At 39.1% G+C, this 17962-nt stretch overlaps 1 protein-coding gene across 4 annotated transcripts in view; it reads left to right on the forward strand.

The window, feature by feature from the left end:
* The window catches only part of UNC13B (unc-13 homolog B), a 160243-nt gene that overhangs the window by 77430 nt on the left and 64851 nt on the right, over positions 1-17962 (forward strand). For all 4 annotated transcript variants that reach the window (XM_049625833.1, XM_049625815.1, XM_049625851.1 and 1 more), the window contains one exon: positions 1529-1619. In XM_049625833.1, coding sequence (XP_049481790.1) covers positions 1529-1619 — 91 coding nt within the window. The remainder of the gene's footprint in view (positions 1-1528; positions 1620-17962) is intronic.

A 17962-nucleotide genomic window follows, 5' to 3' on the forward strand; every position in this document is an offset into this window, starting at 1 on the left:
TTGGTACCCATAAGAAGAAAAATTTTAAAGCTGTCTTTTTTTTTTTTTTTTTTGAGACAGCAGGAGGGAGGGGGAACAAGAGAGAATCTTAAGCAGGTTTCATGCTCAGTGTGGAACCCGATGTGGGGCTCAAGCCCATAACCCTGGGATTATGACCTGAGTCAAAATCAAGAGTTGGACACTCAACTGACTAAGCCACCCAGGTGCCCCTTTAACAGTCTTGTAATAAAGTTTAGTACAGTGTTTGAATGTTACTGTTATTGAATTAAATCAGTAGAGTTGCTGATATATTGGGGCAGAGCACGGTTTTTTAGTCTTGGCACTGTTGACATTTGGGCCCAGATAACTTTATGGGAAGCTATCATAGGCACTTTAGAATATATAGGGGCATCCGCACACTGCATACCAGCAGTAAACTTCAGTTGTGACAACCAAAAATGTCTTCAGATGTCAGATTTCCTGTTGGGTACAGACCTGTCCCGGTTGAAAAGCACTGGGGTAGAGTGATAACAGCTAGGTGTGACTTAGATTCTCAAATTTCAGGTCTTAAAAATAAAGCATCTCACCAGAAGTTCAGAGCAGTGAGTGCCGTTTATGTGGTAGAAGTTTGAAGAATGGTTGATGTGTGTATTCTACCCCTGAAGATACAAACTTACTTTCTCTTCTTACTTTTTATTGATTTTTAGTCCTCTCTCATGGCTTGTCCAATAAACAAGACATCCAGGAGGTTTGGCTCACAACCCACTGAAAGATTGTTCTTTGTAGACCTTAGGTTTGTCAGATACCATTGTCTGGGTAGAGGTCTCGTCAGAGCAGCAGAAGTGCCCAGCCTTTCAAAATTCTTAGCGGAGCAGGAAGGGTTCACAGGAACAAAATTCTGCCCTAAAGATGGATGCTATGTAGAACCCCCAAGGGAGACTAGTGGTCTTGAGAGGTAAGACACGAGGATTAGTCCCCATGTCTCTGCATAGTTTCAGGGCCCTTGTCATTGCTTTTACTAGAATCCTGAAACCTGACTGTCCCAATGAGCTGGCTCATTGGGTGAGTGAAAAAAGGGGAAAGAAGAGAGGGAATGGATAAAAAGCTGAGGGCCACCTGCATGGCTCAGTTGGTTAAGCATCTAACTCTTGATTTTGGTTCAGGTCATGATCTGACAGTTTGTGGGATCGAGCCCCACACATCAGGCTCTGCGCTAACAGCATGAGCCTGCGTGGGATTCTCTCTCCCTCCCTCTCTCTCTGACCCCCATGCCCTGCTCCCGCATGTGCATATGAGTGCACATGCTCTCTCTCTCTCAAAATAAATAAATAAAACTTGGTTTTTAAAAAAAGCTAAAAGTTGTCATTTTAGAGAGGATTTTTTTTTCACATTGGCTATTTAGGACTATGCTGTTTAGTGGCCCAAATCACTAACAAGTATACGCATGAATACAAAACATTTTATTTCAGATATTTGGCAGTTTTCCCTTGAGCACTGTCACCCTGTGGCCTGGGCTATTTTTAAGGAACATTCTTTTCTTTGTTACAAGCTTTCCTGAGGAGAAGGCTTCTTCACCGTTTACTCAAGCCAGAGCGCACTGGATCCGAGCAGTTACCAAGGTTCGACTCCAGTTGCAGGAGGTAGGAAATCTGTTTTTCTACTACTAGTTGGGACAGTTTTTTCTTTGAAATTGGGAGACATATGGTGCTGAAGAAGCAGTCAGTGATTAGTCATCTTTTTATAGTGTGCTTTTGGGAATGCATGACAAGTAAGCTAGAGCCTTAAGAGATGGGAGGTGGCTGTTGGCTCCCTTCTATGCTGATTAATGGAAATCAAATAGACTTAGTGGGTTGAGAGCCTGAAGGCTAAGTTAAATGATATTTTCAGTACCATTGTCATTCTAAGGCCATTTTATTTTGAGTTTAGGACATGGAACCATTGTAAGGCCTCTTAGGGTCAGTTGTTGTCTCCCTTGGCCATCCAGTTCAAGGTCACTGGCTGACCTATTATAGAGGGCCTTTTTAATGTATACAGAAAGGATGTTTTTAAATGATGACAAGTGGCTGTCAGTAGTATAATACCTGGCAGATATTTAAAATGCAAGCATGCTCATATATGTAAACACACTTAAAAAATAATTTATTTTGAAATATTTTCTAACTTAGGGAAAAGTTGCCAAAATAGCAGTATAAAAAACTCATCTTTCTTACCAAGAATCCCCAGTCGTTGACATTTTATCACAATTGCTTTATCACCCTCCATCCATTATGATTAATCTTTTTCTGAACCATTTGAGAAAACGGAGAGATGATTGTTACTCCTGAATAGTCCTTTTTGCATTTCCCAAAAAACAAGACTACTCTCCTATATAACCATAATGTAACTATCCACATCAGGAAATCAACAATGCAACACTATCATCAAAACCCCATGCAAATTTTGCCATCTGTCCCAACAATGTCTCTTTTCTTTCCTGGTCTAGGATATAATCCAGGCTGACATGTTAGTAGTCATATCTCTTTAGGCTCCTTTAATCAGGACTGGTTCCTCAGTTTTATCTTCAACAGATGGTTCAGGCATTTTATTTTGTAGTGTGTTCTTCATTTGGGGTCCATCCAGTGTTTCCTCATGTTCAGACTCAGGCCATGCTTTCTTGGCAGGAATTACACAAAAATGATGCTAGACTCTATTTAATGAGTTGTATCAAGAAGTACATGTGTCACCCTGTCATGTCCTTGTAGTATTAACCTCAATCAACTAGAAATTTTTTATTGGCCAGGTTTCTAACCTGTGAAGTCATCAGGTCAGTTTTGTTATTGGTAAGTGTTTTATGTACTCTGAGACCCATATACTATTCTTCATCACATCTCTACCTCTGAGATAAGCATCTGTTGGTAATACCTATCTGAATCTACCACCACTAATGGTGGCTGCCAAATGGTTAGCTTTCTATTTCCATTATACTTTCTATGTTCGTTAGCTGGCATTCTATAAGGAGGAGATTTCTTTTTCTCCCGTCAATTTATTTATATCAATATAGACTCATGGATTCCCGATTTATTACATGAGTTATAATCCATTACTGTCATTTATTTTGTTGCTCAAATTGTTCTAGCACTGCTAATTTGACCCTTCAGGGAGAAGATAATGTTTTAATAATGACTGAAAAGGTAGCTGCTTTGGAAAAAAGCATTTTGAATACAGATGTATGAAAATGCTTTCTTTTGTGTGTACGTTCTTCCATTTCTTTTTTTCTTTTTTTCTTTCTTGCTTGCTTGCTTCTTCTTCATCTTCAGCAGCAGCAGCAGAAACAATGAGTATTACCCATAAAAACCTGTAACTGCATGTTCTAAAATCTTGGAAAGAAACTATTAACATATTTAAAAATCTTTCTAATGAAAATCTTCAGTGAGGTTTGAACTTATTTGTTAAAAGTATTTCTATTTGATAAGACATAAGAACTTGATTAGCCAAATTCCAACAAAATCTTTGACTAATTGCTACATAGGTACCAATTGCACATCTTCCATTTGACTGTATTATCTGTATCTTTTTGACAACTTTGAAAACCAAATACTGAAATAATTGAATGTGGAACCAGACTTACAAATAATTCTATAACAAAATGTTAAACCAAGATTTAAAAAATAATGAGACAGATTGTATCACATTGCTTTCACTAAAAATATTACTATTGCTAGTATTTTTAGTGACAGCAAGAAATATTTTTATCATTAATCCTAAATGTCTATTTCTTTTATGCTGTTTATATTTTTATAATGTAATGATTGTATTAATATATGTTTATAAGTATTAAATGAATAAGTAATATATATATTGAGAGAGATGCTAAAAATGATTTCTGTGGATAAGGTTGCCTAATCATAAACACTTGGAGTCTTATTGATCTAGACTGACATGAGGTAAACATTTAAAGTGAACAGTTTTTAAGATTGCAAGCTGGTGCAGCCACTCTGGAAAACAGTATGGAGGTTCCTCAAAAAATTAAAAATAGAACTACCCTACGACCCAGCAATTGCACTACTAGGCATTTATCCATGGGATACAGGTGTGCTGATTCGAAGGGACACATGCACCCCATGTTTATAGCAGCACTATCAACAATAGCCAAAGTATGGAAAGAGCCCAAATGTCCATCAATGGATGAATGGATAAAGAAGAAGTGGTACACACACACACACACACACACTCACACATATACAGTGGAGTATTACTCGGCAATCAAAAAGAATGACATCTTGCCATTGGCAACTACGTGGATGGAACTGGAGGTATTATGCTAAGTGAAATTAGAGAAAGACAAAAATCATATGAGTTCACTCATATGAGGACTTTAAGAGACAAAACAGATGAACATAAGGGAAGGGAAACAAAAATAATATAAAAACAGGGAGGGGACAAAACAGAAGAGACTCATACATATGGAAAACAAACAGAGGGTTATGGGAGGGGTTGTGGGAGGGGGGATGGGCTAAATGGGTAAGGGGCATTAAGGAATCTACTCCTAAAATCATTGTTTCACTATCTGCTAACTACTTTGGATGTAAATTTACAAAAAAATAAAATTCAGTCAGGTGTCAGTTTTGAGGGTTAAGCTCCCAGACTCTGTTGTACATACCATTGCATACTTTTTCTAGATTGGCATTTACCATGGTGTAATTGAGTTATTTATTTACCGTTTGATCTAACTTTTCTGTGTACTTGTAAGTTCTTTGATTTCTGGAACTGTTTTTTACTGCTAGTGTTCTAGAGCCCAGTTATAGAACCTGGCAGAGTGTTTAGCCAACTTTTTATAGATGCTTACCTAGCCAGAAAAGCCCATCAGCATTTTCACAGAAGTCTCTATGTGCCTCTTTATCTCTCTTAATTTTATTTTTAATTTTTTCCAAGGCCTAGTAATTTAGCAACTATAAAATATTAGCTATTAGCATTAGCTATGTTTTCTTATATAATTTGTATAGTATATACATTAAATTAAAAATACTGAATTTGGACCATAGTATGTGTGCATTTAAAAATTTTCTCACTTAGATTGTTTTTGTGAGCATTAAATATGTTTTGAAAACATGATTTAAGGTTTAGATTAATATTCTATTAGGTTGATGTTCCATAACAACTTGTGTTTCTTTATAATTATAAATAATGCTATGATGAGCATCATTTTGTGTGAATCGGATTTTGATTTTTTTTCTTTAACTTAGCTTTCTCAAAGTAGATTCAAATAAATTACTGAGTTAAAGACTATATATACTTTGTAAAGGCTTCTGATTAACTTCTATGTGTGTTTTCAGAAAGCTTTTTCCAATTTGTATTTTCAGTATTTGAAGGTGCCCCACCCACACTGAGTATTATCATTTTTGAAAATGTTTGCCAATTCAGCAGAAGAATGGTATCCCCTTGTTTTAATTTACATTTCTTTGATAGTGATTTGAATATTTCCCATAAGTTTATAGGACATTCATTCTTCTTCAGCCAATAACCGCATTCAATAGACTTTGAGGAACTACCATAACCTAGTTATCCTTATGCCATTCCTATAAGCAGATTCAGGGAAAATATTCTGTAGGTCATCTCTGTATCTGGGGTGGCTGAGTGCCTGGCCATATGTACTTAATAAGTGTTTGATGACATTGCAGTAATGTTAGTAGTGTGGGTGGAATGGATATGATTTTGTACCTTATTTGGCTTAGCTGCAGAAAAATCTGGGGGAGGAGGTGAGACTTTTAGCTCTAGAAACCGAGACTGTGGTGGCAGCAGGTGGGTGGGTGTTCCAGGTGGAAGGGACAGTGAAGGAGAAGACATAGAGGTAGGCCGTGAGGAAGCCTTGACAGAAGCTCTTAGGTTGCTAAAGAAAGCTGGAGAAGGAGAGACTTATTTAGTAAGCAGAGATGGAACTGAACAAATAGAATAGAAGGCCTGTGTTTAAATGGAGCGATCTCAGGAGATTCAAGATTGTAGCTGGTCAACCTGAGAGGTGGATCAGCATTTTCTCAGGGAAGAGCTTTAAGACAGAATGAATTCACTGTCTCCCACAAAGTTCTGTTCTGTTCTTGTGACTCTCTCCCTAGCAGAGACTTCCTTCTCAGGCAATTGTTGAAGGTCTGAAAAAGGTATTCCTCTGGGGAAAAATCATGCTCAAGGGGAGCACCCTTGAGGGCCCCATCTCTTAGACTTAGTTGCATCAGGAAAGCATTCTTTCTGTAGTTTGAACCTGTAGGATTTTGTTCTGATAACGGCTGCCTATGTTAAACTTTTACTACTTCAATTCTTTACCCTCATGAAGACCACCAGTTACACCCCTCTCCCTAACCATTACTACTCTAACAATTAAGTGAAAGAATGTTTGGAATAATTGATAAGTATAAAAATATGCAATTATACAAAAACATAAAATTATACATGTGTCATGTGAAATTTCCCTCCTACTTCAAACTTCCAGGCCTCAAGTCCCCATCTTCTCCATTTTTTTGTTACCTGTGTCTTGTGAATCAGTCCACAGATAATCTGTGCATTTACAAGCATGTGTGTGTACACATGCATGCATGTGTATATTACATCATACTTTACCTTTTTATTTTTATTATTTTTTTAAGTTTATTATTTGAGAGAGGGAGAGAGCACAAGTGGGGGAAGCGCAGAGAAGAGAGAGCTAACAGTGCAGACCCTGACTCGGATTGATCACATGAACCGTGAGATCATGACTTGAGCCGAAATCAAGAGTCCAATGCTTAACCAACCCAGGTGCTCCTAAAGCACTCTCTCCCCAGCGTGGGACACGAACTCGTGATCCCGAGATCAAGAGTCTCATGCCCTACCGACTGAGCCTGCCAGGCATCCCACTAAAGCCTTTATGAAGGAGGTTCTGCCCTTTTCATGCCCCATTACTGGGTCAGGAGTGAGGCTTAGTTTTCTCTGGCTCTCGTTGCCACTTCCAGGCCATTACTAGATCTTCACATAACCTATTCTCATAGTCACCTTCCTTGTTGTAATTAGGTCCCAACTGTTCACTAATTCCTCATTCAGTGAAAACTTTATTACCTACTTTATAGTTCTCCTTTTGATCTCAACTACTGCCATCATCATCATCACCACCACCACCCTTACTGGATGCTACTATTACTATAAGTATTTTACATGCATCATCCAAATGAATCCCTCACAATACTTTTACAAACCAGTCTTCTGTTATTTGGCCCATTTTATAGATTAAGAAACTGAGGTTTTAGAAAGATAGAAACTTGTTCAGGGTCACTTAGCTGATAAGAGGACTGCATTCAAATCTAGATCTAGTTAACTCTAGAGCCTAGCTTTTTTAACACTTTTTCCACCATATTACCACCATAATCTTAGAACTCTGTTTTCCAGAGCATGGAAAACTCTCTTCCACAGGACTCCAGTTTCTGGAACTGTTAAGAGGTTCTCTATTATGTGATAGAATTCCATGGTCATAGAAATTTGGGAAATAAATTTGGTTCCAGTAGAGTGTAACACCAACAGATAGCTCCTCTTAAAGAGGAGAATATAATATGCACAGTGTCACTGCAAGCTTTTTTGACCATGAAACTCTGTTCTGGAGAGGCATCCTGCAGGACTCACTTTCCAAGGAATACATTTGGAGAAATTCTGTTTCATTTGATTTCATTATCATTTCATTAAAACTGCATTTGTGAGGGTCATCAGTGAGCTCATAGCTGCCTGATTTAGTGATTGCTTTCAAACCTTAATGGATCTCTCTGCAGTATTTGATACACTGAACACTCCTTTGTGTTTTGACATTTAAGAAACCATCCCCAATGCCATTCTTCTCTGATCTCTCTTAAGTTTCCCTTTTCTGATTTCTCTCTTTGCTCATTCTTAAATGTTGGTCTTCCTGGGGTTCTTTCCTCAATCCTCTTTTCATATAACTCCCTTACGTTCTTTATATGAAATCTTATTATGTCAGTTACTACTTATATGTGGATTGTTCTATCTGTCTGTCTAGCCCAGATCTCTTCCCTGAACTCTAGATCCGTATTTCTAACTACTTATATACTCAATTGTCCCATCAGCGTCTAAAATTCAACATATTTAGCCAAAAGACATCATCTCTCAAAACTTTGTGTCCTGTATTTTGTTCCCATGTTCCCCAAACCAACCCTGAACCCACTAAATGTGATTGGGCTCTTGAAAAGTAAGGGAAAGCTAAGCCATCTCTTCGATAATGTAGAAGAATTAGGAGCAGGAGTTTCACTTACCTTTAAAGGGAGGGAAGGAGGAGCTCCTGGGTGGCTCAATTGGTTAAGCATCTGACTCTTGGATTTTGGCTCAGGTCGTGATCTCTCAGGTCGTGAATTTGAGCCCTGCATCGGGCTCTGTGCTGATAGCATGGAGTTTGCTTTGGATTCTCTCTCTCCCCTTTTCTCTGCCCTTCTCCCTGCTCACAGGCTCTCTCTCTCTTTCTCAAAATAAATAAACCTAAATAAGTAAAGGGAGGGAGGGAAGGATAAGATAGCTGTCTTGTGCACATAGTAGATACTCCATAAATATCTGTTGACAGGATGAATGCAAAGGATGTAGGTAGGAAAGCTAGTCTTTTTTTCATTCTGGGTACTTGTTTTGTGGAGAGGAATGAGAAGGCTAATTCCCAAATTTCATCTTTCTAGCCATCTTTCTGTGACTATGGCTCCTTCTTCTCCTCACACAAAGCTTGCTTTTGTCTCCCCTCACTGCTCTAAGGTGAAATAGAGACAAATAGACTATGCTTTGTGTGTTCTTCCAGCCTTTTCATCCATCCCTACTTCTACACAGTTTTCCCTTAGTGGACTGAAAAAGGAAAAGGAATCCTGTTTCTATTTTTTTTTAAGTAACAAATATCTTTTTATTGAGATATAATTCATTTAACAGTATAACTTACTATTTTAAAGTATATAATTCAGTGTTTTTAGTATATTTACTAGGTTGTACAGCTATCACCACATCTAATTTGAGAACATTTCTATCACTGCAAAGGAAATGCCATCCCCATTAATAAGTCACTCCTCATTCCCTGCTTTGCTCTAGCCTCTGGCAACCCTTTTGAGAAATTGTCAAACTGTTTTCCAAACAGGTTGCACCATATTACATTCCCATAAACAATGTATGAGGGTACCAATTTCTTCACATCCTTGTCAATGCTTGTTAATCTGTCTTTTTGTTATAGCCATCCTAGTGGATGTGAAGTGGTATCTCATTGTGATTTTGATTCCCATTTCCTTAGGGACTAAGGATGTTAAGCATCTTCTCTCATGCTTATTGGCCATTTGTACATCTTCTTTGAAGAAATGTCTATTCAGATCCTCTGCATTTTTAGATTGGGTTGTCTTTTGTTGTTGAGTTGTAAGAGTTCTTAATATATTCTGGGTTAAAGTCCTTTATCAACTAGATGATTTGCAAATATTTTCTCCCAGCCCTGTTCCTTTAAAATTTCTAAGGAATTCTCATGAATTTGCCACTTTCTGCCTTAATTGTTCCCTAACCTGCAACCTTTCTTTCCCCTCTTTGTTTTGCACTTGTATGGAGAAATTGGCAACATCACCTGAGCCTCTGAAACAATAAGAAGCTGTTATTTTTACAGGGTGTAGAAGAAGTAGCATGCCCAGTTGGTCAGTAGCAAAAGCACGTTCTTGAGCTACTGTTTTTTCCTACAGCCTGACTGTCTCAGTCCCTCTTTACTGTTCCTCTAATACACAATCTCGCTCAGTCCTTGAGATTCAACTGCTTGGGTAAAAAGTAAAATCTTAGGTAGAAAGAAATCCCAAAGATGAAGCTGAGTGGGTGATAATAGGGGCATCCATAAGAAATTAAAATTTAAATATTCTTTTACACATTGAACACAGGCCCTCTACCTTTCCCACCCCCATTTGCACTGAACAGAGCAGGAATACCTAGAAAGGATACACATGGTTCTCTTGCCCATGTTCTCCATGTCTGTTAGGAAACAGGCCAGAGCAGAGAGGGAAGCTGAGACTGGCCTAGTTCTGTTTCTCTAAAGCTACCAGCTGGTATGTTTCTTATATTTCATTCCAAAGGCTCCCTATGAAGGAAAACACCAGGGTACCTGGCTTCTGATTCTGGATCGTCTCCTTTCTTCCTCTGCCTTTTAAATCCCTAATACCACCAAAACCCTGATTTCACCTTTTCTTCCTGTTATGAGCTGAATTGTGCCCCGCTTCCTCATGTTGGAATCTTTTTTTTTTTTTTAATGTTTTTTTGTTTTTGTGAGAGAGAGAGAGAGCGTGAGCGGGGGAAGGGCAAAGGGAGAGGGAGACACAAAAACTTGAAGTGGGCTCCAGGCTCTGCTCTATCAGCACAGAACCCTATGCAGGGCTTGAACCCATGAACCACGAGATCATGACCTGAGCCGAAATCGGATGCTTAACAAACTGAGCCACCCAGGTGCCCCACATATGTTGAAATCTTAATACCCAGTATCTCAGAATGTGATTGTATTTGGACATAGAGCCTTTAAAGAGGTAATTATGGTAAATTGAAGTCATATGGATGGAGCCATATCCAGTCTGACTGATATTCTTATAAAAAGAGATTAGGACTCAGATGGAAGAGCCTGTGTAGACAAAGATGGCCATCTGAGGCCAAGGAGAAAGGCCTTAGAAGAAACCAACCTCACTGACACCTTGATCTTTGACTTGTAGTCTCCAGTATTGTAAGAAAATAAATTTCTATTTCTTAAACCACCCAGTCTATGGTATTATGTTTTGGCAGCCCTGGCAAACTAATACTCCTTCAAGGTAGAAGGGGAAAGAAGGTGACACAGAGGTTCTGTGTTTGTCACATGTGAGTGACAATTCTGTGTTTCCTGAGGTCTAGTTGGTGGGAAATGTATTCGCCAGGCTGGTATATGGAGAGCCTGTTCATGATATCCAGTGTCTTTTGTATCTGTTTAATATTATCCCTCTTACTAATAAAATGTAGGGCTAAACTGGAAATAGAAAGAACTAGATCCTTGAAGTAGCTCAATCTTAAAATCTGAGAGAACCTGAGTAAATCACTTTTCTGTTTTCTATTTCTCAGTCTCCTGAGCTGTAAAATTAAGGATGACTGTCCTCTCTTACAGAGTTTTGGTGAGGTCAGAGAAAAATGTGTTTTTGAGTGTAAAGCTCTAGAAATAATTGCTTGAGAGTCACCAGGAAGCCTCCTCTTACCAGAACTTTTGGTTTTCAGGGCTCTCTCCTGACCTTCCTAGCCTAGGCCTGAGTGACCTGCCAGAGGTGTTGCTGCCCATAGCTGGAGCCTTTGCTACTGAGTGGGAACACAAGTGAAACTGTGTCTATGGCTAAAGCAGCAAGGTGCCATTGCCACAGGATTTCAGGTTTTTTTTTTTTTTTTTTTTCAACGTTTTTTATTTTTATTTTTGGGACAGAGAGAGACAGAGCATGAACGGGGGAGGGGCAGAGAGAGAGGGAGACACAGAATCGGAAACAGGCTCCAGGCTCCGAGCCATCAGCCCAGAGCCTGACGCGGGGCTCGAACTCACGGACCGCGAGATCGTGACCTGGCTGAAGTCGGACGCTTAACCGACTGCGCCACCCAGGCGCCCCGGATTTCAGGTTTTTATAGGGATCTAGACTCCTTGGTGGCACGGGGTTCCTGGGATAACTATATGGATCACTCAGAGGAAGCTATTTACCTAGTGCACTGGTGCTTCTTTGGAGCCCCAGAGGAAGAAGTTAGTTGAATGCCTTACCCTAGGAGTCTAGGGGAGGAGTACAAAGGTTGTCATGGGCACTGGTGGGAACATTTTCCCAAGAGCTGCTTTTGTGTGCTTGTCAGGAGACACGCTTAATGTTTCTCAGATCTCCCCCCTCCCCCCATCCCCCCCTCCTGTTTCCTGTGAAATGTTCTGGACATGTTTATGGCCTGGATCTGGATGTTTATCAGTGGTTGGTCTTCTGTAAATCTTAGATTTGGTTCTAGGCGGTGTCTGAACCTTGTGAATTATAAGATGTCACATCTGTGCCTGGGCTTTGGGGCAGCTTGTTTGAAGGGATGGAATTTGGTTTCTGAGGTACATATCAAAACATCTCTGAGGAATGCCATGATACCACTGACTTGCCTAGAGTCAGAGGAGAGTATCAGACACCGGTAGCAGGCTTAGCTCCACCTGGCAGTATTTTCTGGGCATACTGTCAGTAAAGAGGTACTGTACTTAATAAACTCTTATGATACCTCTGTATAAAATTAGAAATTACTTGTTTTCAAATAAACAAAGCTTATCTTCTTGCTTTCTATTACTTTCGCTGACTCTTCCTGCTTGTTTACTCATCCAGCTAATGGAACATTTAATACTGGCTAAGAATGAATTCTTCCTCTGTGAGAGAAAATCCTGTTGCCAAAGTTCTCCAAAAGGAAGCAACTGATAAAATGATGCCATTTTAATTTTTTTTTTATGTTTATTTTTGAGAGGGAGAGACAGAGAGCATGAGTGAGGGAGAGGCAGAGTGAGAGGGAGACACAGAATCCAAAGCAAGCTCCAGGCTCTGAGCTGTCAGCACAGAGCTTGACATGGGTGGAGCTCGAACTCAGACTGCGAGATCATGACCAGAGCCGAAGTCGGATTCTTAACCAACTGAGCCACCCGGGTGCACCCAAATTATCCCATTTTAAATCAAGCCAACTGATAAGTGGTACCACTTTTTTATCATTCAGGAGAGTATAGGCCAGAAGGGAGATAGAAATAATTACATTAAATATTTACATTTTTCCCCAGATACTTTCCTTGGTCTTTAATGTCATTTTTCTCTGCAGCATTCCAGTGTGTGTTTTGAAACAACCTATTTGTAACTTCCTCTTTCCCTGGCTTCTGTTATCCTGGGTTCTCCCATTCTCTTCCTTTCTTTCTTACCTTGCCTATCTCCTTTCCTGCCTGTCTCTTTCTACAGTTTTCCCCTCAGGCTTTTTTCCCCCATCTCAAATCTGCCTCTGCTCAACCTCTAATCCAGAATCCTTAACTGAGCAACTACTATATGGCCAATTCTGTGCGTGATCCCAGCTTTTGTGCTAGGCAGCCAGTTGACTTCCAGCTAGCCTTTCTAAGCAAATAATTCCCAAATCTGTACTTCTAACCCTCCTTTTTTCTTTAGGTTCTATCCTTCATGTCTAGTTATCTAATAGTTATTTTCACCATAACTTCCTAATGTTCGAAACTTCCCTCCTGGACCCGTTCCTATTCTTTGTTCTCTGTATTAAAATCACCATCATTTTGCTAGTCACCCACTCAAAATCACGGTGTCATTCTTCCTTCTCTCTTGCCTCCCACATTGGATCATTTGCCAGACCTTGCTCTTTTTTCTCTCCGTGATTCCTTTTACAAGTCTCTTCTCTGTTCCCTTTTGTGTTCAGATCTTCTTTATTGCTTAGTGTATAGTATTAGTTTTCTGAAGGTTTCTTTCTTTTATTTGTCTTAGGATACATTGTGTATACCACTGCCAGCATTGTCTTCCTGAAACAGAGCACTACTCATGGCTCCACTTATACTCAGGGCTCAACTTAAATGTCACATCCTTTGAAGCCTTCCTCAAAGTCCCCAGGTAGTTAGGTACTCATTTTTCTATAGCATTTCATATACAGTCAATTTTGGTGGTTATCATATTATCCTGGAAATGTGTGAGCATTTGACCCCAAGATTATGTATTTCTGAAAAGAGTATATACTATATGCTTCTTTTTATATTAAGTTCAGAAACAGGTCAAAGTAATCTATAGTGTCAGACTGTAGGATAGTGATTACCTAGGTGGGGAGGGTGTTGGTAGTGACTAGACATAGGCACAAGGGAACTTCTGGAATTCCATTGATGTTCTCTTCTTGATTGGGATTCTGTTTACATTGACATACTTTTGATTTGTGCACTGTATGTTATATTCAATAAGAAGTTTAAATAAAAGCTAGATAAAAATAGCCTGGGGAAGCTTGGGTGGCCCAGTCAGTTAAGCAACCAACTCTTGATTTCAGCTCAGGTCGTGACCTCATGGTTCGTGCATTTAAGCCCTGTGTAGGGCTCTGCACTAACAGTGCGGAGCCTACTTAGGATTCTCTCTCTCTCCCTCTCTCTCTGCCCCTCCCCCACTCACACCCTCTCTTTCTCTCTCTCTCTCTCTCTCTCAAAAATAAATAAATATTTAAAAAATATATAATGGAAATACAGAATAGGGACCATTTATTTATTTTAAGATTTTATTTTTAAGTAATCTCCTCATCCAACATGGGGCTCAAACTCACAACTCCAAGGTCAAGAGTCACATGCTCCACTGACTGAGCCAGCCAGGCACTACCAGAATAGGGACTATTTAACTTTATTTCTCTAATGCCTGGCACCCAGCAAGCTCTTAACATATATCTGAGAATGAATGAGTGAATGAATGAGGGTTTCTCAAAGAAAGAAAGAAAAGAAAGGGGGAGGGAGGGAAGAAGAAAAGAAAGAGGGAGGAAGGAAGGAAGATTATTTTTTTCTCTCACTTGTAGTTAAGTTATAGTCTCAGCTTTTTAGCCTGACATCTGTAACAACTCATGACTTAGTTCAACCGATTTTTCTAACTTTTTTTTTTTTCACCCAGAGGCCATATTGTACAGTTGGAAGATACTGGGCCTTGGAATCAGCCAGAGCCAGAGTTTGAAATAGGGCTCTACTACTTACTACCTATGTAACTTGAGGCTTAGACAAGTCACCTAGCCTCTTACAAACTTAGTTTTCTCATTTCTGAATTGGATATCATTTCCTCAGCAGATGGATATGGATTAAATAAGATAATACGTATAAAGCAGGGCCTGGCATGTTTTTAGTATTCACTAAATGTTCATTTCCTTTATTTTCCAACAACATGTCTTCCTTTTTCTCCTTTTCATATCTTTGCTCATCTTGTATCTCTGCCCTAATGCCTTCTCTTCTGTTCAATTTCCACATATCCAAATATTATTCATCCTTTAGGATCAAGCTCAGATATCACCTCTTTCACGGAGCCTTTCCTAATTCCTATCCAAATCAGCACCTTGAAAGCTGGCAATATTTTCCTCTCTAAAATTCTCCTACAATTTATATGTGTCTTTTATGATAAATATTAGTCACTCACTCTAACCTTTAAAGAGTTGCTGAAGACTGCCCTCTCCAGGCCCAAAGAATAGGCACTTTAATTGGACTATAATGCTGGAGGCAGAAGCTCTGCCAATTGAAATAAACTGGGGTCATGAAAAGGCAGGTTAAGAAAACTGCTTTGGACCTTTGATATTATATATATTCTCCTCTTGCACTGGGAGAAATTCATATGTCTAGTCAAGGATGTGACCGGAGCAAGGGGTCAAGTTGCAAGCTGCTTGACCTGTATTTTGAATTGGTCTTCAGTTAAAGATGTCTTTATAGCCCAGCCTGGCTTATCAAGGGAGGAGGCCATATAGGAGTTTGAGTCTGAAGTCTTAGGAATTAAGAATAGATATTAAAAAAAAAAAAAAAAATAGATATTCACCTGGAGTATCTTCTCTGCCTAATATGTCTTGGAGGCCTACTACATGTAGGTAGAAAACAGTTCAAATACTTACAGATCCTTTTCCTGGCCACTTATTTTCTTGTTACTTCTGCTTTCTACTTGTATTTTCAATATCCATATATATGCTTTAACTCCTTTGTTAGATTGCACATGAGGTCAGGAACTGAATACAATTCCTAGCATAGTTTCTGATACTTAATAGACACTCAGAAAAGTTTTGTGGAACTGTTGCTTAAAACTATGAAACGATATTACCAGGCAATATAAGTAATTGGTTGCAAAAGAAATGAGGGACAACAAAAAATGGAGGGAGCAAACCCTTTGAGTTAGGGTGCTCAGAGAAGTCAGATGAATTCCCAGAGGGTACCGAGTCAGGAATATGTTATTAAGTATCAGGAAATGTCCAAGAAATAAAATAATAGAAGCTTAGAAAGATGGAAATCAAGGGATAACTTGCTTTCTGTTTATAAACATGCCATTAAAGAAATCATGGCTCCTTGTAAGTGGCATTCTTTCTGTAAACAATACAGTGAGATTTACCACCATTCCAAAACAGGCACAGTCTGAAGTACTGTCATAGTATATAAAATAAGACTTCCTGAAGCCAAAGAGTAGAGGTAAATTGTAGTAAATAATTTTCCCTAATTCCTTGGGCTTGTACTTCTCTTTGCTGGTTGTCATCTTTAAGCATGCTAGGGAAATGTGTTTATTTGGTCCGTACCTGAGGACATTTGGACATAAATAGACAAAGATGACAAGTTAGGAAGGGCATTCTAGATGCCCTTGGAGCATCCTGGAGCATTTCTTGTGACAGGTGAGATAAAAACTGTTGACTGGTTTCTCCCTAAAACACTCTTTCCTGTTTGCTTTTGTGATATCTTTCTCTCCAAGTCTTTTTCTTCTGACAGCTTCATCTTTGTTTCCTTTATAGCATTTCTGCTCATCTGCTTGCCCCTTAAAACTTGGTGATTCCTAGGGCTCTGTTTTCCACCTCATTCTCTATCCTAGATAATCTCACTCATGTCTTTACCTGTAAACTGATGGATCCCAAATTGCTATCTCTACCTCAGTCTTCTTTCATGAGTTCCATACTCACATATCCAGCTGCCTATGGATCTTGTTATGGCAGAATTTTCCAGGCACCACATACAGTATGTTCAAACTGTACTGATTGTCTTTTCTTTCTCCTCCACCTCATCTCCTGTATATCCTTTCAGTAAATGGCACTACCAGTCAACCAAGCACAAAATCTAATACTCTTCTTCCTTAGAATATGTAATATGGATATAACAATGCCCATGCTATAACATTTCCCCTATTAGGTTATGAACTCCCTAAGAGCAAAGATTGTATCTTTTCATCATGCCTGGTACAACACCTAGGTACTTAATAGGTATTTATTTATTATTTAAAAAAATTTTTGGTAGCATTGTATTAGTAATTCTTAAAGGTACTGTATTTGTTTGCTAGGGCTGCCATAACAAAGTACCACAGACTGGGTGGCTTAAACAACAGAAATATATTGTTGTATAGCTCTAGATGCTAGAAGTCCAAGATCAAGGTGTCAGCAGGGTTAATTTCTTCTAAGGGCTATAAAAGGTAGGTATTCCTCTAACAAATTATCAAAACTTGATTGGGAGTAGGGGGGGTGGTTCTAAAGGAAGGTAGACTAGGGAGGATGAATATTTTGCAATAACTCAAATGAGAAGTAGTGAAGCCCAAACTAAAGGTTGTAGAGAAGGAGACAGATTTTATAGATAGGAAGGTAAAATAGATTAGACTTAGTGACATGTGATGGGAGCAAAGGGTTTCGCAGGGGATTCTGTTACTGGATGGAAAGTTAGAATAGAGAGGTTTTAAGGTTTTGTGTGTGAGCAGGGAAGTCATCTCCATGTGTAGTTGGTTGGTATGGATGAGCTGCAGTATAGGGTCCCAATGCCAGCACCACCAACAGGCTTTCCCTCTGCATTCCTTGCTTTCTTGGTTAAGTCTCATTCTCTCTCTTGCCTCATCCAGTTGAATACTTTCTTTTCTCCCCACCATGCTTCCATTGTCAGAGATCCTTAAGAGATTTGTCTCTCTTAAGCCTTCTCTTCCCCTTTGAATGTTAGCTATCTTCCTATAACTCAGTGCTTCATACCAGATATTTTTGAATATACGGAGAACCCTATAGGAAAAACCCTCCTCTTATAGGTCTCTTCATTGATTCTCAAGACACTTGAGATTCATATGCTAACTAGGAACATATTTTGAAAAGCTTCTGGAAACAGGGTCTTACACCAAGAGAATTCTCCAGATTTGGTTTTACTCTAGGTATATTTCAGAACAAAACACAAAGAACTGAAGGAGGTATTTGATAAATATTAAGCCAGTTAGAATATAGTCTCCTTATAGTACAAAGGTTTTCTTTCTTTCTTTCTTTCTTTCTTTCTTTCTTTCTTTCTTTCTTT

The sequence above is a fragment of the Panthera uncia genome, chromosome D4 (genome assembly GCF_023721935.1).
Source record: "Panthera uncia isolate 11264 chromosome D4, Puncia_PCG_1.0, whole genome shotgun sequence".
Taxonomy (NCBI): domain Eukaryota; kingdom Metazoa; phylum Chordata; class Mammalia; order Carnivora; family Felidae; genus Panthera; species Panthera uncia.